The 25,119-nt window shown below is 39.5% G+C and overlaps 1 protein-coding gene across 3 annotated transcripts in view; it reads left to right on the plus strand.

Moving 5' to 3' along the window:
• The window catches only part of agap3 (ArfGAP with GTPase domain, ankyrin repeat and PH domain 3), a 158,621-nt gene that overhangs the window by 107,932 nt on the left and 25,570 nt on the right, over positions 1 to 25,119 (plus strand). For all 3 annotated transcript variants that reach the window (XM_072441675.1, XM_072441676.1, XM_072441674.1), the window contains exons 12-13: positions 2,581 to 2,721; positions 9,528 to 9,683. In XM_072441675.1, coding sequence (XP_072297776.1) covers positions 2,581 to 2,721; positions 9,528 to 9,683 — 297 coding nt within the window. The remainder of the gene's footprint in view (positions 1 to 2,580; positions 2,722 to 9,527; positions 9,684 to 25,119) is intronic.

Genomic DNA, 25,119 nt, shown 5'->3' on the forward strand with positions numbered 1-25,119 from the left:
CTCTCACTTTGAGACTTCAAGTGTTTAGCTTCTAGTTTAGATGCAAGACAAACCATTATACCAAAATTTTATCAAATGTGGATGAAAATAATATTTTGCATGGAAAGCTGGCAATAGACAACACCGGAAGTAGTGTTGTGTTTACTGTGGCTGATCTGCTGCAGCTTCACCCATCCACGCAGCGTAAGCATTGTACATGTACAACTACTCTCACCCTTTTTCTTACTTTTATTTTGAAAGAATGCTGCAAATTGGATTACTGGCATCATGAATTTGTGGAATAAAGAGAATACTACAGTTTAACTTCATAACTTCTGTAGAGGTGCTATTTCTGCTTTGTATCCAGCCTCTTGACGCTTTATTTGGCTTTTGCTGTAGCGGTGATGTTTTATGGTTACAATTGTCATGACATCCCACACATAAGGAAAGCATCGGCTTAAAAATTGCTTACGAGGATCCAAACTCTGGTCACGTCTTCCCGAAGTTGGCGAGAAGCACAAGACTTAAAAGGCCATTACATATATATTTTACATTAGTTCATGTTCATTAGAAAAGTACAGTCTACTTTGACTTGTATCATTCTTAATAAATGGCTCAAGAAAGTAGTTGGATAAGTGCTAGGTAACTTCTATTGATACTTAAAATTCAACAATCACCTCTAATTGTCAAATTGCATGCTAATGATGAATGAATTATACATGGCTGTATCCATTAGTCCCCAGAGACCACTTGTGCATAAAGGGGAGGATAATGTAATTACACTGAAGCAATAATCAGCTTGTGGCATTAAAAAGAGCACGCCATTATGGCTCCAGCCAGGCCACGTTTAGCTCCATGCTATTAGCTCCATGCTATTAGCTCCCCTAAGGTGCTACTCCTTCAGAGTTGTGCTACTGCTCTTGTACAAGGACAAAACTTGTATGTAGAGTATTACATAGTGTTGTTCAGCAGAGGGCCACAGACAAGTAGTAATGGATTTAGTTTGCAAACTAGATTCAAAGATACATTTTTGGCAAACACCCATTGTGTTTTGACATTTTGCACATTGCAGTCTCTCAGAGTGCAAAGTATGAATACATTTCAAGCTCTTTTTTTATGTGTGTTATGGGTTAAATTCCTACTTCAGCCAGTGAGCAGCCAGGACTAGGACATAATAAACAGAAGTATGTTTTTGTCATTGTTGTTTTATGCATTTGTGCCTATATTTATTTAGCCATCATTATACAATTTATCTAAAGTTAAAATGAATGTAAATAAAAGTTTGTTACAAACTTCATATTTTAGACACAGTAAACGTTTGTTTTGCTTTAAAATTATAATTAATATATCTATGACCTCAATTTGTTATCCTTATGTTTTTGACTACACAATATAATATTCTGTCTTAGCTTTTATTCTTATCACTTATAGAGAAACAAAGTTTCCCGTTTCCTCCCGCCCCCCTCTCCTCCCCTCCTCGCCTGCTCTGATTTCAACATGCTAATTTAGCCAGAGCTCCTCAGCGTGATTCCCTCGCTCTCACTCCCGTTCTTGCTGCGATTGTGCTCCTTCCCCTCTGGGAAGCGAAGATTAATATTCCTGGGCCCAACAAGATAATTACTGATACTAATTAGACATGATTATGTGAATTTGATACACTTATTACTCTAGATAATGAGTAGGACATATTATCCTAACAAGCACCCGTGCCGCTTAGTTTACTTTACACACGACCCACACTATATTTTCTGTTAGTGTCACCTCAGTCACAAACTGCTGTTCTCTTCTAATTATTGGATTCAAAGGCTTTTATGAGATTCTGGAGATTGGGATATTTAACACATTTTAATGCAAATAAAAATATTAAATAGCTTTTCTTTGAATAAAATCCTGGTTTGAAAAAAAAAAAAGGTTGATTTTGTGAATACTGAATATGACTGGTCTTACAAATACCTATTTGGGATAATTAGGATATATTGTACTTTAAAGATGTTTATTCTTTTTATATTTTAAATGTTTAAAATTCTGGCTTACAAAAGCAAGAACATTATCATTATTGTGTGGATTTTTACGTCGAACATGTCCATCATTTCATTCATTTACATAACTTGAAAACGTTTATAGCTGGCACAAGGTTCACATGAATGCTTTAAGCTGACCTTGGGAAAGATCTATGACCCCTGCTTCAACATCCTCCCAGCGTTAGGCTTGAGCAAGGCTTTGGGTAAATGGATGGGTTTTAGAAAGTATGGTGGTAGTACCGGTAACTGCTTGCAAACAGGAGGGAGGGACCCCACGCAGCGAGGCCTAGCCCATGAATTAGTAAAGGGATCCAGGCCTCCGCGGCTCGCCTGATTGGAAGTCTGCTGACGCCAGTGGAGATGGATGTGGCAGTCAGAGGGATGAGGCGAGATAATTAGCGTTCACAGTGTATCTTGTTAATTAAGGGCTAATTAGAGGCTTTGGCGGAGGAGACGAGAGGGGTGTGTATGTGTGGGTTGACTTGGATGTGCACAAATAAGGTGGAAGCGAAAAGGAAATTACATCATTGCCTGTTTAACATAGACATTTAATATGATTTGTCTGTGTTTTGTGTTTTAGGAGCACCCCATTCTAACAGCAGTTCATCCCTGACGGGCGGAGTAGTGTTTGGCAAAGACAGTATGCACCAACGCTCATTCTCGGTGTCCAGCGCTGACCAGTGGAACGAAGCCATCAACACCAGTACGACCAGCGGCGCATGTAAGACCAATAATTACAATCATGCTATTCATTTGTATCATTCATCCAAACCATTTAGTGTGATAGCCTGCGGCATTTTGGGAAAGTCTGGTAAGTATCAGTCCAGAAAATGTACAATGTGATTTAAAAAAAAAAAAAAAGTATGCCAATTTATTGTAAATGTGATGCAACATATTACTACATATTATTAGTTTTAATTAAATCGTATCAAATTAAGGTGCTGTCTCTCGTAAAAACTTGAAAAACAGAACAATTTTTTTTGTTGTTGCAAGTTTTGCCAACATAGTAAAGCTAACAACAACTTGTATGTGAACTTCTTGCTTCGTGGAGACTCAATGCTCTATGATGCAGACAGCGCACAACAGACTTAATTTTCATCCTAATTACTACTTTTATAATAGGCTAACAACTGTATTGGAGCAACATAGATTTTACTCTATTACAGCATGACTTTGAATGTAATAACAAATCTTTAGTGGAATTTTGATTTTAGTCCTTAGAGAGGAGCTAAGCAAACTAGAAAACACTATTCTATATTAGTGTATTACACCACCATAAAAACTTTTATATTTTATACATAACAGTTACATTCTAAAGCTCATCAATCAGGGTGTACGTCTGTCTTCATACACATTCACATATTTTCTGTAAAGCTTATAACTGGAAGAAGATGCCATTTCCACTCTCTGTCAAGCAGCTGTAACGGGCTCATTTTCATAATTAGGTGATCAGGCCTGTGATCGCCGTGACCTTTTTAGGCTTTTACACACTCTCGAGTCTGATCACAAGAGGGAAGCAGTGCCACCATCCATGCATCTCCGGCTCCTGTCACCCTGTCACTGTATTTGAATCAAGTAAAATAATATATTCCCCATTCTGTATCCCTCCTCCCGTCTTGTCATCCACCCCCCCATCGCACTGTTTTCCTCCGAAGAGGAAAATGAATGCTTTTCGGGGTTACCATTTATCACCAGTTATTTCCCTCTCTTTGTGGTTGGCAGTAAAAAAGCACTTAAATGCACATCAACAGAATAACAGTCATTTCCATGCATGTTTGCACTCTGGTAGTTCTCATTAGCGCGGCGGCGGCTCCCCCCACCTCCACCGCGGGCTCCCAGGGGCCCCGGCAGTTTAAAGAGCGCACTTTTACGAGCGCTGCAGGAGTCCGACTGCGCGGCCCTCGTGCTTCTGCAGACAAGGCTTGTGTCTCTCATTTGGAGCCGGCGAACGATCAATTCTGCCTGGACGCGAGGCACTTCCATCACCCCCCTACCCCCGTCTCCCATCAGCGCCGAGCCCAAAGCAGAATTACTTAGGTTCGTGGGGTCCTCAAATAAATGAGTGTGGGAGGGAGAGGCTTGGGTGTTTGCTATATCGGATTCCCAAACATTTTGTTGTTGAACTAAACTATCTAAACTAAGTGCTTAGTCCAAGATCTTGACATCACCAAGTTGTTGGTTGTTGAAGTTAATACTTGGTCTCTTGATTCATACTATTCAATGAGTGGAACAATCTGCTCACTTATAATGATAATATATGATAACTATCAAGCAACTGCACACTTTTCCTGTACTACAAAAAGATGTATAATCTGGGATCTCTTCACATGCTTTATGACCGCGATTGACGTTTGAATTAACCAATCAGAAAAACAGTAATATTAAAGAGCCGGTGCTCTGTTTCTTTCCATGTAGTTGAGCACAATTTGCTTTGCCCCGGTACAGCTTTATTGTAATAGTAGCTCTTCAAGTCAAACAGAGACCACAAAGTGTGTTCTGCATCTAATTGAAGAGCGTTTTATTCCCTGAAAACCAGGAAATGTGCTGTTAGCATGCTAGTTGTTGTTAGCTTTACTGTGATGGCAAAACTACCTTGGTTTCTGAAAAGTGCTTATAAACTCATTACAGTGAATAATTAGATGCCCGGAACAAATGAGAAAGTGAGAATAACTTTGGACTGCTGCAGACGGTGTAAAATGAACTAGTTCTGTTTTTATCCTTTTATAATACAACAAAAATCGGGTACAGCGCCTAATAAGTAAAATTATTAATTCCGCAGTAACCAGAAAAAAGTGAACCTGCAAATGACAGCGTTAAATACTTCACACACACATAGACATTCATACACACCAAATAGGAAACCGATGGTCATGTATTTAAGGCTTCTAGTCACAGGCTAATTTGCAGCCCCCGTCCCAGTTTAGGCTTTTAAAAGTGTTAGTCCAGAAAGAAAAACCTGTACAATAGAAAGTTAATAAAGGGCATAGATAAGAGTACACATACATACAAAACATTTGCCATATTTACATCCCATATCTGTTCTAATTTATTTTGTTACAGACAGAAGAAATAGTCGGAAATCAGTCCACAGTAAGAATAAAATACTATTAATCTGTTCTTTTAACAGCTAAACCCCCTGTAAAACAGAATACTCTTAACTTAGAAAAAATATACAGTACCCTCACAAGATATTTTCATATTCACATTTCCTGTACAGAGTAATTTCTGACAATATTACTATTTAATCTGGTATTAATCTGATGCTATTACACTGCATTATATCTCTAGTCATTAAAATACTCTGTTAGCACTAATAAGCAGCAAGAACCAATACAACTTTTTTTCCAAACTTAAATGTCTCTGATGTGGACAATTAGAGGACATTTTCCTGTTCAAATATGCTCAAATCTTTGTATTTGGTCCAAAATATTACCACAGCCCATTAACCACCATCAAGCCTTCAACTAAAACGCTGCTGTAATTTGCTCGCATTATTTTGCCGTTTGTCCAATTATTTTCACGCCACTCTTAAGGTAACCACAAATGAACGCGGCAAATGAGCTGCAGATAATATCGCGTCGTATGATAGATGTCGGAACAGCAACGTACAGACTCTGAAATGCAAATGCAAGAGTTTTCACCTCAAAAACTTTCTTTCATTTTAAAAAGCATAAGTTTTTCATCCAAAGTGCAGATTAGATTGCGCTGTGACCCCGGGATGGATGGATCAATAGCGGGTGTATCGCGGTGAAGGGTGCTCATGTTTTGCCATTTGTATTGACTTGAACCAATCACTCCATTATCCTTGGTGAAGGTTGCGGGTTAACATAAAATGTGATTCTGTGATGCAAAAACAGCAGATTGATGACTCACCGGAGAATAAATGCTAACCATTTCCATATTATTTAAAGAATGTCCTCATTTGTAAACCCATTGAGCACCAGGAACAAGCAGCAGGTAGTCACGTCTCTTGAATATTGAGCGCCGATTTTTGATTAAAACTCTACCCAATTTTTCCATTGCTTGCATTCATAAAGGCAGTCATTCTTAATGCTTGTTTAGATGAAGCGCTCCTCGGACACGTCTCAATCTTTGAACCTGAATTAAAAGACAGGCGTTCTAAAGAGTGGAGCTGATGACTAGAACTTCATACGCGGTAGTCCTGAAGAGTAATGTCAGACAGCCAAAGTCACAAGTTGCTTAGCATTTAAAGTAGTCTCCAATTATTACTAAAAGACATCGCACAGCTTTGAATACTTGAATTAGCCAAACTTAGAACCAGGTATTTGGCAGTTTTACACAGCAAATATAGTTATTTGTGAAGTCTTTGGTGGTTGTCAAACGTAGGAAGACAGCATTTAAACATTTAATTAGAGATTTAATTCCAGCCAGATGGCATATTAAGAGCCATGATTGTTAAAGGTCTATTTAGTTAAAGCATAAGTGGCAATACTTTAACACTGTATTGCAAATTATCAATGATTAAATTTACTATGAAGTTAAATTCATTCAAATGGTGAGACTTCTGCTTAACACACAACAAATTATTATTGTTTTATCATTTCACTTTAATTTGACTAATTTATGTATTTTGCAGATCAGATTTAATCAGATTGTCAAATTTTAGTTTGAACTGTTAATGTAAGGCAATTCTAGTCCAATTCTCACACATTTTTAATTTTATTTGATCTTCAAAAACTAATTTCTATGTGTTCAATCTCTGTAAATTCTCTAATATTGAACAGTATATTAACAGTTCAGACTCAAACTGTTCTACAATACTTCAAAATGAGTATTTACTTGATGGCAATATTACCATATTTATAATTGTATTCTTAACATCAAAACTCCAACACTGATGACCTTAATACCAGCTCACCCAAACTTCAGACACATTTTATTAAATGTGAAAATGTTTATGTGTATTTAGTAGAGACTTTTTCCAGTGTTAAGTTTGCAAATGAGGACACACGGGTAGTTAATGCAGCAATAGCCTTCTCCTGTGGCACCGCGCTTTACGCCTTGGCCTCCCGATGTGAGGGTGATAGCATGTGGGGCGTTTGATTTCTACGCCAGGCCATAATGAAGTTTGACATTTAGTTTGGAGAGAGCAGCGGAGCGCGATCAGGCCTTGATTAGTGCGCTCTAATTGAGGATAATAAGGGGGAGGCGGTGATTGTTTCTAATTTTTGCCATTAATTGCAGCCGTTGGCTTTGATTGAGGACAGGCAGGGCTGCCATGTCAAGGGGCCCGGCAGAATCATAGTGCTCCTCACCCCAAGCCTCTTGAATAACAATGAATGACCCCCCCCTCACAGCCCCCACTCTGGGCCTTTTTACATTGTCATTCATTTCCAGTGTAGCATTAGAAAGCTGGCTCCACTCTGAAGCCTTTAAACTGTCATCTCCATGGCAGGAGCGTAATACAGTGTAATCACAGGTTAGCCACGCACCTATCCCGCTGCCCAGGTGATCTGAGCAGAGTGGGAAAGAGACTTCATTACGGCGCTGCCTTCTGATGGCTCTAAAGGCGCTAACAGCCGGCTAATAATGTACCGCCACTAGGCCAACTTCATCATTCTCATCTAAAGTAATCCAATCTGCAGCTCTTACCTCTCAAATGAGAAGCACTTAAGGTTCAGGAACTTAAAGGTAGGGTATGCAATGCTAAGTTATGGTGTAGGTATGTAAATGCTAGGGTGACTAACACGTGGTTTGAAATGAGAATCACTAAAAAAAATGTGTCAAATTTCTCCACAAAGAAACTTTAAACAAAGCAGAAAACAAGTTATACAAACACAACAGACTAAAATACAAAATCCATCGTGTCACACATCTTATTTGTTTGCTATATCTAACATGTATCCTCCTATATATATTGTACATATTAATTCCCTTTTACTTTCTGTCCATCCAGTCTAACTATAATTCTTTCCACCTTTGTGGAGGGAACACTGAGAGACTTCCTGTCCCACATGTGCTGCAGGTGTGGGCTGAATGGGCCAGGGTCATTTTCCACAACATTAAGGCCTAAAATTGATAATTAGAGGTGTTTATGACACGGCTGTGGCCCCCAGGGGCAGCCCTCCCCTTTAACCTCAAGCGACATTAAACAAATGCTGGCTGTCACATTGGAGGCAGGTCTGCGCTCATGTCTTGCTGCTGCCATACGGAGCAGTGCAGTTGGGACAGACGCTGGCGCGCACAGGGAGGACCCCTGTGCCCCCAGCTGTCTGAGCCAGCTAATGACTCGTCTCAGGGGGGCTGTTGTAAGAGAGCAGGGAAATTGAAACAGACGCTTCGACTAGCGCTGCTACATGTGTGGCTGAGTGCTGCCATTCAAACAGAATAGTCCGGCACACGCACTCGGGTTATGTTTATTGATGGGATGCTATTTAATAAATGCTATTACAGAAGAAAAAGACTCAGATTGTTGCACATACTGTACCATCTACTGTGGTCTCACAAGCCACCTCAGTTTGATTGTTCTTTCATATGATTTAAATGAATAGAACATTTATGGTTAACTTTTAAATTGAGCTCAGATGAAATGAAGTGTCTCAGGTGCTGGCTCCTCTCTGAAACATTGCATCCTTAGGCCGTAACAACACTGTTCTCCCCCTAACGTTAGCATCCTCACACCCCTGCTGAGCTCATCTTACTCCACCAAGACGGCCCCATCTCCCTAAAGGTAATGACCGAATTAGGCCTAATGTTGTACACTGGCTAATGGCACAGCACCGCACATTATCGCATGTGCAACTGGCAACGACAACAGCAATAATCCCAGAGCCCCTTGTCCTCCTGCACCCCACCCCTGGGGCTGGGACGGTGCGCAGGGAAATGAATGGAGTTTGCCACACTACAATGAGCTTTTGATGGGAGACAATGGAGGAAGCTGCCAGCACCTCACAGGGTGGTAAGAGCAGAGCAATATGGGGCCCATCTACTGGCCCTCCCCTCCTGCTCCCCCAGGCCCCTGGCCCCTACTCTCAGATTCATAATGACATCTGGAGGGGAAAGAAGGGAAAGTGATGTCAAATGTCAGGAAATCAGAAGGATGGCAAGCTGACAACCCCCTCCCGTGGTCCCATTCCTTCAAACGCCTCTGCCCAACGGTAGCACAGGTTAATATCACATTTATAAAATCACTTACAAGAAACAAAGCCGGCTCTTAGCCCCCTGTCACTCTGAGACAGTTATATAGAGAGCTTTGCCAGGGGCCAAGCCAGGTAACCATTTGTTCACTGATAGCCCCATACGTGTCCTTCACTCTGTCCAAAGCATCACCAACACACTTACTTTTAGGTCACATCTCAAAATGTTTTCTAAGAATTTTAATGTTATACTTTACTGCACATCGACAGATATATATTTTTTCAACCTCTGACTCCGGGTAATTGGAGATTTTTCAATTTGAATGCAAAATGTGTCACCTGCAAATAAAGTTAAAAAGACAAACATTTTCTTTCTCTATTGAGGGTGAATTTTGCCACTTAACATCTAATTGTGGTCTGTTTCTTTCAGCCAATGGTATGGGAGACCCGACCAATTCCAATTTGGGCAGTGCTACCAGTCCCAAACTTGAACCCCCTCCGTCGCCCCACGCCAACCGCAAGAAACACCGAAGGAAAAAGAGCACCGGCATCACCAAGCCAGACGGCCTTTCAGCGGGGAATGAAGGTATACACACACTCAACAGTTTACGTGCAGCTAATGTAAATCAAATGCGTACATATCTGGCTCTGAGCATGGTTAAAAAGTAAGCTCAATAAGCTCAATAAGCTCAGAGGTGAAATTTAAAGGACTGATAAGTTACTTTGTTGGCTATTGATGCTAACTCTTAGGATTTGTATTTATTATTCTATTAGTCAATAGCCAAAAAAAATATTTATACAAAAATGTAGAAGCCACAAATTATCCAACTGATTTGTAAGTAGATGTTGGCAACATATCAAAAACTCGATAATATTTTGAAGATATTCCAAATTTACATATCAATTATAGTGTTTATAGTAACAAATGTACAAAAAGAGCTGATAAAAAATAAAAGTGGGGTAAAAGTAATTTTGGATATGGTAATATTTCACATTTGTCTGATAACTAAACCTCAACTAAAACTTTTAAAGAAATGTATTAACACATTTTTATTGAATTGAATCGGGATAGTCAAAAAAAATATATTTTTTCAATATTGCCCACCCACTACGAGAGGTAAATTTTAAAAGCAAATGTTACATTTCAGTTGTTTGCTTTTGCTGCTAACTGTCAGGGTTTGAATTTACTCTTGTATTAGTCAGGAATATTGCCACAAATGATCCATATGATTTGTACCACTGTCAAACTTGAATGCACTTTTCTAAGTAGTATCAACATTACAAGTTCTAATTACAAGTGCAAAATAAATCCACTGATCACACGTGCTTTTGCCTCTCTAATTGTCATTGGCGTTCATTAAAGGTGAGTATATTTGCATTGTCCATGCGCCTCCCTCTCACAGACTCCTCTCTCTTCCTCTCTGCACCTCTGTGAATAGTGCGCTCTCCTATAGCCGGGGTCCTTCCCAGCAGGGGAGTGTTGGTCTCCTCTCCACCCAATTAATAATGACTCCCCGGCCCAATGATGAATGGAGTGCCCTAATTGGATGGCATTGTGAAAACACTGAGACGCATTTCAGAGGCCATAAAACTGATGTCACCCGAGCGCGATGATCAATCAACAAGATTGATACGCTGGATAACAACAACAATGGCATTGACGCCTCCTAAATGGGGCTTAGCATTAATAATCATTATACTTTTTTTATCACGCTCGCTGACAGCTCCTCTTTAAAGTCTGAATGGCTCTGTTGACCACATTGTATGGAGCGCACATCATCAGCATCACAGAGATAAGTGCTGCTGTTCGTATTGTTCAAACACTAGACCCTTGTATAGGCCCTTTTGCCTTTTAGCTCCAGGAGATTTATTTTTTTCTTTTACACGTTCAACTAAAAATCTTCAAACTAAAATAATAGGATGAGAAAATGTGCCACTATTTCATTACAAGGGGGAAAAAAAATCGACCGACTTTCTTCATGTACATTGACTTTGCTCCGCATGTCTTTTGAGTTCTAAGATGACGACATTATGGCTTAGTGGCTAGCACTCTCACATCAAGAAGTTGTCATTTAGTGGAGGTCCACAACCCGTCATAGCTCCTTTCTATATGTAGTTTGAACTTTCACTGTCAACCTAGAACAGGTTGCCTCAGTGGCATTGAAGGATGGGTCAAATGTGTGGTACACATACTGTAGATGAAGAGTCATAAGTTTGTATTGGTTAGGGTTGTTTTGATTTCTGCCCAAACCACAACGCTTCTCTGTGATTGGTTCAGGTCTCGCCTACGTGCCCTAAATGCCATGTGATTGGCCCGTTTACCACTGGAGCGTACTGCAAGTGAATCAGCAGCAATTCTCAAGAGTTTGTGAATTCACAAAAATCATGAGAATTCATCTTGCTGGCAAAGTTATTGCTTTCCTACATGCTTATTTTGCGTCTTCTTAACGTCATACCTTATTGATTTGTTTTTAAATTCACAATATGTAACTAGCTATTTCCATGGAAACCGAGTTAAAACATGTCAGATACATTTTATGGAATATTATAACCAAAGCAACAACATTTCCATGGAAACCACCAAGAGGAGGTTCCACCAGCACAATACGTCAAGTCAGGTTTGTGGAGATAGTTGCCCGCTCACAGTAAGGTCAAAGGTTATATACACATACTGTAAAAGCAAGGACATTTAGGATCTATCTAAATTCATGAGAAATCAAGGACTCTTCGAAATGTAACGTTCAGCCGATCCAAAGTCCGGAATAGCAAACAATCAATGTTACTAATACACTCTGCCAACAGTGACGTAAGAGCATTTTTAAACAGGGATTGTGTGTGATAATTGTCCTCCGTAGGTTGTAGTAAATGAAGCCAGGCTGCACTCCACTTTCTGAGGAGGAGGTATCAGAGCGATCAGGCAGGAAACGCCATATCCCCAATGTTCCTCACGTCATCAAACACGCACATTGTTTTCCGTCTCTCTCGTGGTCCCTGTGAAGTTTTCTATTAGCCTCGGCTTGTCTGTTCTGCTGAATGCCCTAAAATACAGACGTACCACTTTAAATATTGGATTCACCCAGGTCTTGATGTGATCCAGACGCACAGGAGAGAGAGGAGCGGAGCGAGGTGCGATCTTTGAATAAATTGCTATCAGTTTATCTCATTTACGGGGCAATCAGAAGCGTGCAGTGCAGGCTGAAATTGAATTTTAGTAGTTTTGAAGCATCATAAATCAAGGCGGCGTCTTAAGATGAGATATAATTTTGGTCATGATAACATGTGTTCGGTTTGAAGGGGAGCTGGGAGGAAACTTTCACTGAATGAGAGTTCCTGTGTAGTACTGTTCAACTATATCCAGGCATGTTTTATCATATCATTATTTGGAGTGAAATGGTCTTTAGCCACAAATATTAAAATAGACCTTGCTGGAACCTAGAGAAAAGAGAAGGCCTTCAGATAGTGTATTTGGTATAACTGTTTTATATGGTATAAATCGTGACTTTGGCCCGTTCAGCAGATATCATATTTAGTTTAAAAACTTCAATTGCAATGGCTCCAATCCTACATTTTCTTCACTTTGAAACATTTTTGCCCAAGAGTTTCTGTCCCCTTACACATCAATTCCACCCACCTGTAAATGTATTCTTATAGATAACTGATGAATATGATCATATTTAAATGTTAGATTGTTTTTTAAAATTATGTATACATTCTGAAATAGTTCCACAACATGTATTTATTTATTGAGATTAATCACTATAGTTTGGACATATCACAAATAAAAAGATGTAAAAGGTAAAATGGATGGAATAGAGTCCATATTTTCACTGAGAAGAAGCCAATTGGACACTGTCCTTATTACACTGTGCTCTGTCAGAGCCGTGCGCTATAATGAACTCATGTGCTTAAAGAATGATGCAGGACGCACAGCGAGGCGACTGACAGTGCCGTAATGCCTTTCACAGCGGCCGCCTCTCTCCGTGCGTTGCTCCCATAAACCTACTGCAAAATCGATGGCCGATAAAGAGCTATGTTCAAGGGGAGCCCTCTGATGAATGCTGACTGTCAGCGCGTGTCATTAATGTATTTATCTTTTAAAGAAAGTGCACCAAATGTTCATTGTTGGCTGTTTCAGACTTCCATGTGTTTTAACTCTTAACTTAAGTGGTGATACAAATAATAATAAAGAACAAGCTTCTCTATCTAGTTCATCTTTTACAACTTTTCACTTTCTTTAGTCTGCTGCTTCAAATTTGGGTCAGCTATTTGTAGACACAGCCCATGTAAGCATTGGCACTAACACTTTCAGCTAAACCCTGAATGATCCCAGTTAAAACCGTTTTCACAGATGCAAGAACAACTGCAGCCCATTTCCATACTTTAAAGAGATCTTAGTAATCCTTAAACAGTGTCACCATTTAGTTTTAGCTCTGACCCGTCTCTACTGTTATCGTGTCTTTTGGCAAGACACTTCCCTTACTTTCCCTTGGTTCTAGTGTTCAGAAAGCTTGTGCTGGTGTTCAGAAGGCTGTTGGCGCAGATTGGTAGACATTGTTAAATTAATAACAAATGGCCTGCCGTAGTCTTTTAAGAAGCTTGTCATGCTGTCAATTAAATTGTTTTAGAGAAGAAAGAGGAATGGGGATGCTCTGAGGCCAATATCATCTCCAGAATACCGTATGTTCAACCGATTTCCTGTTCAGGCCGAACATTTACTGAATGTCATCCCCCATTTCACTCTCTACTTTCCTGTCAATAAAGCCTACGGGCAACAAAAAGAAGTGCTGTTGTAACTATTGTTATATTCTCTAAAATCCTCTGGTGTTTGAAAGGGCTGATAACGTTTTAATCAATAAAGGATTTAATATCATTCTTCAAGTGATTAATTATAAAATGATTGTAAGAAACTCTCCACTAAATGACATGATCATAAAATTAGTTTTATTGTTTAGCAAATTAAATCAGAACGTGACCAGATGAAAAGTGGCCTCTTGTGTCCAATGATTATCTACAAAATACTGTCACTGTCAAACAGACTTGGATTGAATGTCTTGTGACATATTAAGTGTCTTTGTGATTACGTGTTGGTCTGAAGTAACGTAACTATCTAATTATGCCAATAATTGTGTATGTTGAGAAAAGTTTTTTTAATCTGAATAGCCTTCTTATTGTTGAAACTCTGAAGCCTTTCTAAGGTATAATGTTATAGTAGACACATGCCTGGGCCCCTCGTGTTCATACTACAGAGACAATGTGTAGAGTTTTAGTTTGAATTGAATGGCTTCATCAACACAATTATAAAAAGATACATTATATGCTTTTTCAGGTACTTTGTATTGAACTGTAACATAAGTAGAACAAGTTTACATTTTGTTCTTTGTGAATTGCAATATAGGCATGTTAGGACTAGAAAGGGGTCCATTGACTTCCTGTTCAAAACCGCAAAACTGTTAAGACTCTACATAGCAAAATTTCAGATTTTGAAATTGTCATTTACGTTTTTGAATTTTTGAAAAGGTGCTACATGACATTTTAGAACCCTACATGTAATCACTCGGAGTCTTCATTTTTCGAGTAATCGCAAACAATTACATGGATGTGATGGGGGGGATTGGGGGTAGGTGAAAACAGGAATTTTGATGATACACTGTTGACAGTTTATTTTGCATAATATGTCCCCTTTTAGACTAAAGACTATAGCCATGTCAAGTTTGTGAATGAACATGTTTGTACCGAAAAGCTAACCATTAACAGAAGTTATTACAATAAAGCTCTAAAATAAACATATGTTCTGATTTTCAAAGGGTTTCTTTAGTTTGGCTTTTTCAATTATCCTCTCTGATGTGATTGCACTAATCTACAGCATTCAGCCTGGCCCACTTGGTTACTCCTGGGATTCTTTGGTGAAAGTGAACACAATCTGTGGTATATTGAGCTGGTATGGCCTCCTGTCCCGCACCTCAGTAAAGTAAGGGTTAATATCCTCTGGAGTCCAGCTGAGGATAAGGAAATGGAGCTTTAACTGCCTGTGCTAATGGTGGGTGTTTATCTCAATACTTTGTTTTGTCACTCCCAGACTCGCTCTCATTTCCTAAAGCTGTCCCTGGAGCCCCCACTCTTGTAATGGCTTCGCTTTGTGAGCCCCTCAGTACGAAGCAAAGGAATAACAAGATTCTCATTTGGGCTGTATACACACTGCCCACAGACACATGTGTAATTGGCCCTGTTTCATTCTGCTGTTGTTAAATGCACTAGCTATTAGCAGTATTAGTGAAGTGCGCTGAGTGCTGAGTCCATGTGTTTGTTTATAGCAGTTAGGTGAGCGGTGTATGACGCTGCATCATGGCTCCTCTGTTTGTGTGTCACAGATAAAGAGTGTGCTTTCTCTCTGCCCGCTCTTCTCTCTGAGTTTGGTGCTGGTTCCCCTGGGGCCGCTGTGGCAGTAATGGCCTGCTCCTGATTGCTCTGATACAGGTTAGGAATATTGGCTTTAATGATGTGTAAAATGAGCAAGCAGTGCCTGTGACATTTACAGATGGCACCGCCTTGGCCTGTTCTTCCCAACTGCTCGTTAATTCACAGGAACGGCAAGCACTTCTTTAAGTGACTGCCTGATGCATGCAGACGACGCAACACAACACATCCTGCGCACAAAAACAATAGCTCACCTCTGCACCAGGCGCCCTGTCATCGTTCAGCGCCGCACAAATGGATACAACACAGGCTTAACAAACTACTGAAGGCCCCGTGCGGACGGCGCTAGTGTGAAGAGCTTACACTGAATGGATGTGCGACTGCAGCCTGGTGGAGGAGCACAGCTGTGTCAGAGCAGAGGCCCCAGGTGCTAATCAGGCCATCGTCCTGAGAGTTAGGAGCATCTGCTTCTCTAGAGCTCAGCACCAGTGTCTCTGCTTCAACATTTACTGACTCTAAAAGCACTCTAGCTTCTATGTTTGAGAATAATTCTACTGCTTTACATTCCTCTGAAATGAACACACACTGAACATGAAAGATCTTGCTTGTGACCACAGAGATTTTGAAAAGACTTACCCAAGTTTAGTTATAATTGATCAAATATTTGAGCGAAGATGTTCTCAAAATGTAATGGATTTGAAGAGACCCCAGGAAGAATAGCAACAAATATGTCCGGAGATAATAGGGTTTTTAATAGGGACGTCCCGATCAGGTTTTTTTGGCCTCTATCCAATTCCGAGTCATCTGATTTTGAGTATCTGCCGATACCGAGTCCCGATCCGATACTTTCATAACACATTTTTTAAAAATGCACAAATGCAACACGGGTTGTCCCCAGTTTTCATTTTATTTCTCAACACTTTAACAGTGCACCTTTCTTTGAGGTAGCTTGAATAAGAAATAATAATGCAAAATTTGAATTAAATAAAAATTGCAGCTCAACTTAAAATACCCAGCAGGCATGTAAACAAATAAGCAAAGTGCATATTAAATGAAAGTGCAACAGTGTCATAAAGTCAGAACTGTACTCTTAATACTCTTCTGGCTTAAATAATAAAATGTATGTTTTCCTTGATGAAATCCATCTGAATGTCGAGTCGAGAGTAAGCCAGGGGCGAGTGTTCTGATCCTCGTGGTAGCCACGATGTCTATCACGCCGCGCTATCAGCCCGCACTCCGCACCCCCGTTTCTGCGCTCCGGAATGGTGATGACGCCCTCGCCCAAACCGCACATCATCTCACCCATAGCTTTCTTCATATTAGCAGCGTTGTCGCGCAAAATTACATCAACCACTTGCTTGTCGATGCCAGTTATTTAGCATTTTTCCTTAATCTGTGTGATGCGCTCTGCTGTGACATGCAGGATCGCACGGCGCAAAACAAAACAAAAGTTTACTGCCCTAAAGTGTGGGCTTTACAGCAGTAGAATGTCGCGATCCATTCATGCGTTATACGGAGGTGAGAGACTAATAATAAGCTTGAAATGTATAGCGCTGATCAAACTAATAAGAGTCAAATTTATATCCGATCAGTCATCGGGAGGTGACGTCCGGTTTCGATCGAGTCTGAAACCACATGATCGGGCCCGATTTCCGAACATCCCTAGTTTTTAATAAACTAAACTACACTAAATCAAAAAAGTTCAGTGCATATGATACTGACATTTTGGCTTAAAGTATCTGCCCGTACTAAAAGCAAACCAATACCAATCCTTGAAACAAACCCCTTATAACAAAACCAATTTTATTATTCTGCAAGTATGAATACAAAGTTATAAAACACATTATATCCATTAAGCAACAAGTCTGTTTCTTTTAGCGCTCCCTCTTACATGGCTACAAGGAAAAATAGAAATAAGGAGCGCTGCGTGGGTATTTGAAAATTAAAACAGGTGCTCAATTAAGCTGGAAACTATCTTGAAACATTATATATTCCTTTAGATAGTGAGTGAATGGCACCCCTTAAAACATTTTGGTGCCAAACCATTACAGAATGATTGTACTCAAGAGTCTTCTACAGTCGTTTATTTTATGGACTAACTAACTAAATTTTCATTGATTTAATGGTCTATTTCACAATGCAAAGTGATATTACTGCAGCCAATGTTAACTAATGGCTTAATTTCTTCATTGCTAGCTATTGACCACTCATTAATGACATTTCGTCCTGACAGTCATTTGAGCTGTTTCATAATCACTGTTAATGTTGAACATCTAAATCTGGACTGTACTTTGCACCTCAACAACCAATTGACTGTAATTTCCTTTTCATTTAGCTGCGTTAATTAAGCAAAATTATATTTAACTCATCACTTCAGTTGGCTTTAAATTGTCCTTTTTCTTGTCCCCCACTGTCAGAACGCTGTTAATTTCTCTGTAATTGGTAAGATCTTACTGATGGTGGGTTCATAGAAAGATGTGGTCAGAGGGTTAATGTGCACGTTAATGTGACGAGGTGATTGTTCTGTAGCTCACTGTACGCGTAATAACAAAAGCATTAATGGCTCTTTTACTAGCGCCTCGTGGCAGGTGCCTGGACAATAGCAGTGATGCGTATGGCTCATGTTTACTGTAGAGAGCACTTTGACCCCACATACTGCTCAATGGCTCTGTCTTATGGAGGAAATAGCTGTACTGTGGATAACATCAAGACGTAATGATGGGATGCCTAGACTTGTAATCATACTCTTGTGTGAGACAAATCTGTGATCATTTAGTCAGGATTTTAGCCTCTGATGGTCTTGAATAGATGTCTCTTTTATGTTCAACACTTCTACAAATATGATCTTGCTGTAGTTTTATCGCAATAAAACAAGTTCAAACTTTTTATACCATGGAATAGGCTTGATACTGCTGCCTGGTGGTCAAGTGCTTAAGGCGGCAGCACACATGCCAGGCTCGATGTGCAGCCAGCTGTAGTGTCGGAATTCCGACAATTTACTACATGTCCTCCCTTCTCTCTCATCCCCATTTCACACTCAAGTCTAATAAAGCTTATGGGCCAAAAAAACCTTTAAAAAACAAAAATATGAATATGCTCAATGTAGTTTTCAAAACTACAAGAATAATTAAAAACATAATAATGTATTATTTTGACATCAAGATGTATGCTAAGTTCAAGAGAGACATAGACTCACTGATCAACACAACCAGGATCTTCAGAGCTGAATAGTCAAATGACAAAGCGAGAGAAGGTAGTCTTCACAGAAGGGGTCACGCCCAGAAGGAACAATAGCAGACATTGGTGATGGTTACAAGTACCTTGGACTACCACAGGTACATGGCCACCTTGAAGAGCTAATAAGGAAATCGGCAAAAGCCAAATACCTGCAACAAGTAAGACGAGTCCTAAGAAGCCAGCTCAATTGCAAAATCAAGTCCCGGGGTATAAACAGCTACACCTTGCCAGGGATCAGTTACCCTGCAGGAATAATAAGATACAGACAAGATGTTAAGATGTGAAAGCGCCTCACCATGCATGGAGGGTTCCACCACAAATCCAGCACCCTGAGACTGTACACTAGCCGTAAGGATGGAGGCCATGGACTAGCGACTGTGAGAGCCACTGTCCAGGATGAAACCTCCAAGATCCACCAGTACATCAAGGACAAGGCTCCTACAGATGACGTGCTCAGTGAATGTCTCAGACACTGGGGAACAGAGGATGATGAGGTGCTGGAGGGACCATCATGGGAGAACAAGCCTCTACATGGGATGTACCACCGGAACATAACTGAAGTGGCTGATGTCAACGATGGCTAGAGCGGGCCAGACTGAAGGACAGCACAGAGGTACTCCTCATGACTGCACAGGAAGAGGGCCTGAGCACCAGAGCAATAGAGGCCTAGATCTACCACACCAGACAAGTCCCTAGGTGTAGGCTGTGTAAAGAAGCCCCTTAGACAATCCAACACATTACGCTGGGAGGGAAAGCATACATGAAGCGCCATAACCAAGTGGATGGCATAGTGTACTGTGCGGGCCTGTAAACCTGGGAAACGCCTCCAAAGATGGTACAGAATGACCGATCCAAGATCCTGTGGGACTTCCAGATACAGACTTACGTTGTGGTGGTGGATAAACGGCAGAGGAAAGCCATTGTGGGTGATGTGGCAATACCAAGTGATGGCAACATCAGGAAAAAGGAACATGAGAAACTGGAGAAATACCAGGGTTTCAGAGAGGAGCTGGAGAATGTGTGGAAGGTGAAGGCAAAAGTGGTGCCCGTGGTCATCAGAGCACTTAAGGCAGTGACCCTCCGACTGGAGGAGTGGCTACAGCAGATCCCAGGAAAAACATCAGACCTCAAAAGTTCTGTACCAGGAACAACAAAGATACTGCGCAGAACCCTTAAGGCCCTGGGCTCTGGTTCTCTATTTTTTTTTAATAGTGTTTTTGATTTGACCAGAAAACCAGCTGGTGATCCCATATCTGAGAACTGACTCAAACTATTCTCTATAAAAGATGAGCATGATGTTTTGACAGACGCCAAATAATCTGCACGGAAAATTAAGATGCTGATGTATGAAACATTTCAAGGCATGAAAATGAAAACAAAAGGCTACTAAAAATCCAATATCTCAATATTCAATATCTCAGAGCAACAGGGCAGGATGGTTTGCCTCCTTGCAACCAGTTTCTCCAACATTCTGCATTTCCCTGTGAATAATGTGCACTTTGACATGGTGTTATTAAAGATTTGTCACACTTCCAACAGAACATGAACTCATCCAACACAGAATATGATTTTGTGGTTCCCCCCTGCAATGTACATACATTTTCTCATTATTAGTCAACCAAAATAAAATTACCTTCTCCCTCCCATTTATTTTTAAGGCTAGGCAAGTTTATTTGTAGAGCACAATTCGTACACAAGGCAATTTAAAGTGCTTCACACAACAGGAAAAAGAAATTGCATTAAATCACAAAGACATGACAGAAATCACAAAACTTGAATTTCTATTCATTCGATTTAACAGTTTTGCTGGCATGAATCAGTGGGTAGGCACAATAAGCTTTGGCTTCTGCCTACACCTGGTCAAAAAACATTAATGTATCTCGAATTTAGTTTTGTGCTTGAATGTTGAGCACCTTTTGTTTTGTTTTTGACCAAACTACAATAAATAAAAAAAATGAATCATACATTTTGTCCCTGTTTAGTGATCCACCAGATGTAAAATGAAATCTATTGTGCCACACTGTATGTGTTAATGTATGTATGAGTGGCTCTCCAAATTGTTAATGCATTTGCATAATTTAGATATTGTTCCCTTGCAAGTTCTGATTCATAAGCTTTAATACATATTTCAGTCAGAGGGCTAGTGTGGGCATCTTTTGTCTTGTTTCTCCAAGTCAAATTCAAGATTCTTTCAACTTATCAAAGCTTTTCACCTGATTTTCTTTTATAATCTGGTAGCTCCTTGTTGTAAACACAGATTCTCTCTGCCCTCCAAATGACTCAACCGTTTGTCACCTGCCAGTAAGGCCTGTACAGGAACCCCCGGCACAACACCACTCTCAATATTTTTCCATTGAGCTTCATAATCTGGGTCCCACCAGTTTAAAAGCCTAGTGCAATAATACATATATACAAACAATTAAAATACACATGAAGTTAATCAAAAATAATGACTCCAGAAGCCAGAGAGTGTATGGGATAAGAGTACATTTTTCAAAATCATTTGATGTTTGTCATTTGAATCGATAGGTCTTTCTAAAGGTCAAAGGGGGGTGCCAGAATGACATAATTCTTTGCACATTTAATTTGTATCCAGACATTTGACCAGTTTTTTGCAGAAAATGCATCACAATCAGTATGGAAATTTCTGGTTTGGTCAAATATTATAAAACATCTGCGCAGCAGGCAATTTTATGTCCCATCCCACCGATTTAAAGGCTGTAAATTGTTTTTGATTGTCTATTATATTGGGCCAATGGTTCCAGGTACAAAGCAATTAGGAGGGACAGCCTTGTCTCACCCCTTTTTCCAGATTCAGTGGATCTGTCAGATGACCATTGATTTTTATTCTTGATGTTGGACCCTCATAAAGAGCCCAAATATTGTTTCTAATTAAATTTTCTATTTGAAATTTGTGTATTTAATACTTTAAATCAGGCCAGGGAACAGAATCAAAAACCTTCTCGGCGTCCAGACTAATTATTACAGCTTTGTTCTGTTGTTTTTGTATATGATTCATTCTGTGTAAGGATCATCTGTGTTTGTTTGTGTGTAAATAAATCCTGTATGATCATTGTGGATTACATTTGGAAGAATCTGTTCCATTCTAATAGAGGTGTGTATATATAGTGAGTACGGAAAGTATTCAGACACCTTTTTTCACTCAGCCATTTGCTAAAATAAAATAAAGAAATATTTTTCATTTATCTTTTTGACATTTTTGCAAATTTATTAAAAAAGAAAAACTGAACTATCACATGGTCATAAGTATTCAGAACCTTTGCTGTGACACTCATATTCTCTCGCGCTGTCCATTTCTTCGGATCCTCCTTGAGAAGGTTCTACTCCTTCATTGGAGTCCAGCTGTGTTTAATTAAACTGATGTCAGAGCAAATGAGAATCATGAGGTCGAAGGAACTGCCCAAGGAGCTCAGAGACAGAATTGTAAGGTAGAGATCTGGCCAAGGTTACAAAATTATTTCTTCAGCACTCACGGTTCCTGAGAGCACAGAGGCCTCCATAATCCTTAACTGGAAGAAGTTTGGGACGACCAAAACTCTTCCTAGACCTTGCCGTCCAGCCAAACTGAGTAATCGTGAGAAAAGAGCCTTGGTGAGAGAGGTCAAGAAGAATCCAAATATCACTGTGGCTGATCTCCAGAGATGCAGTAGAGAGATGGGATAAACTGGAGAGAATCTGCAAGGAAGAATGGCAGAGGATTCCCAAATCCAGGTGTGAAAAACTTGCATCATTCCTAAGAAGACTCGTGGCTGTATTAGCTCAAAAGGGTGCTTCTACTCAATACTAAGCAAGGGGTCTGAATTCTTATGACCATGTGATATTTCAGTTTTTCTTTTTTAATAAATTGGCTAAAATCTCTAAATTTCAGGACTTTTTTCTGTCAAGATGGGGTGGAGTGTACATTAATGAGACATAAAGTAGACTTTTTCATTTCAGCAAATGGCTGCAATAAAACAAAGAGTGAAACATTTAAAGGGATCCGAATACTTTCTGTACCCACTGATACCATTGTCCACATTCAGAATAGAAATAGGTCTAGATGAGGCACAATCGAGTTGATGCCTCTGTAGGTATTATAGTTAAGTGTCCTGTTAAAGTTGTTAAGAGCAGAAGAGTAAGTGTGTCTTTATACCACACTGAGGTGAACCCATCACTTCCCGGCGATTTATTGTTCTTTAATCTCTTGATTGCACTTTTTATTTTCAACACGGTTATTTCAGCTCCTAATTTTTTATTTTGCTCTTCTGACATAATGGGAAAATTAAGGTTCTCCAGAAAGGAATTTATATCATCATCATCCTATCTCCTGAAATTTTAGAGAAAAGTTTTTTTATTGCAGGATCCTTTACAAGCTTGTTTTAAACGTGGTCCCTTCATCCCTCCATCATAATGTTATTCAAAGTTGTATTTAATTTGATTAATTGCCGTTTTGAAATGAAAAAACTGCTGCTTATTAAGGTGAATTGTCACCATGAAGTTGATCAGTTCTGCAGCTTTGAACAGCCAATAGTTCTGTTTCTATAACAATGAACAAAAATAATGATCTGAAGTTACAGATTCATACTAAATACACAAAAGAAAGCATAGTGTGTCACCCACCTGCTCAATCTCGTAGCCATTAGTGACTGAATCGTCTTTGTATTTACAAAATGTCCAAAGTTACGGGACATGTTTCATGTCATGTCAGCCTTAAATCTTCTTGTTATGAAAGTAGATATAGCTACAAAAAAAAATATTTTATTGAATTATCATCAATTATTATAATTTTAAGTTAACAAGCCCAATACAATGATCTGCCATCACTGGGTAATTTTATGATTATCCAAATCTTGTGGTTTTTGTCGTCAAAGTCATGACCCAACTATCCATCATCTTATCTGTCTGTTGAATAATTAACTAAACTTATATATTTAGACCTAAACATTTCCCAAACCTTGTACAACAACAACAACAACAACAACAATAGATCAGACTCTTTACCACACTGCAGTCTGCCTCTCCTGTGACCCACTGTGCATGGAGAATCTGATTTGTTTTCCCTTGTACACTCATCAGTTTAAGAAGTCAGCCATCCGTGACTTTTTTAATCTCCATAATGAAAGTGTTTTAATGCCTCCAATTTATTGCCTGGGCAGCCAACAGAATAATTAGCTTTGTTCAGGTTTTTCAAAAATACTAAAACACCAGTGGAACAACAATTGTGTCCACAGAATATAATCAAATGCATTGCTTATTGTACCTGAAGCTATATTGCTAACAATTGATTTTGTGATGTATTTCAATTAATCAGACCGTTTTTTCCTAGTTTTAATCTTATCATTCCAGGATAGAATTAATATTTCTGCACACAGTTATCCGTCCGCCTTCAACCGGAGTCTAAACAAAGAGGTTTCTAGTCTGTATTGATTGGTTGTGACCTGTAGTCGATGGCACAAACTAAATCAGATAATTGAAGTTGGTGTCGAGCTAATTGGATTATGGCTTTCCCCCTGAAGAGATGGCCCGCGCCTCACAGTTAGATTGCTACATTAGTGTCTGACATCTGTCATCTGGAAGCACCTTTTACGGGACACGGCTCACACAACGAGCAACAATGGAAAACGGGCTCATAGAAGAAGCAGTACATTCTAGCACTGAGTGATTTGAACAGCTATTGCAATATTTTATGATACACGTTTAGTTTAGCTGTACAGTTGTTGCGTTTCACCCGTCAAATTGGAAAGAATTGTGAAGGGGGGAAAGGGAAATAAGGATTTGGCTTATTTATCTTGAAATTGCCAAGTATTAATGCCTTACAATGAATGATTTATTTTAAACAGGACATATTTTTAATCAACTTAATCCTTTGTTGTCCTGCAACTGAGGCTTTCACCCCCCACATTCCTGTAGTTGTGAATATTTGAGTGATACTACATATAGTGTTTTAAAATGTCGCGTAACCACTTCTTGAAAATAAAAAAAACCTGTAAATGTGCTGCTTGTAACGTTGAATTGACGCTAGGAAGAAGAGGGGTTTGTCAATTCTACCGTTTTGAGTCAATTGACCTATTTTTATTATTACCGTAAGCCTTTGTAGACCAATACTGCGGTTTATAATTCAAGTAAAGGGAAATTATCTACTTATGTTATAGTTCAATACTAAGTACCACCCCTTTAATATTGTGTCCGCTTTCATGGGCTTATATTACATTTCAAAAATACAACCAATTGCTGTGTACAAGTGCAAATTTGAATAAACACATCTGGTACTTCTAAGCCATAGAACACATTAGAATTAACGGTTTTATCTCAACATCACCACTACAGCAGAACATATCTAGACTATGGGTGAACATTTGTATTCCACTTGA

The sequence above is a fragment of the Eucyclogobius newberryi genome, unplaced genomic scaffold (assembly GCF_026437365.1).
Source record: "Eucyclogobius newberryi isolate DKJ021-1_F unplaced genomic scaffold, fEucNew1.0.hap1 SCAF_12, whole genome shotgun sequence".
Lineage (NCBI taxonomy): Eukaryota > Metazoa > Chordata > Actinopteri > Gobiiformes > Gobiidae > Eucyclogobius > Eucyclogobius newberryi.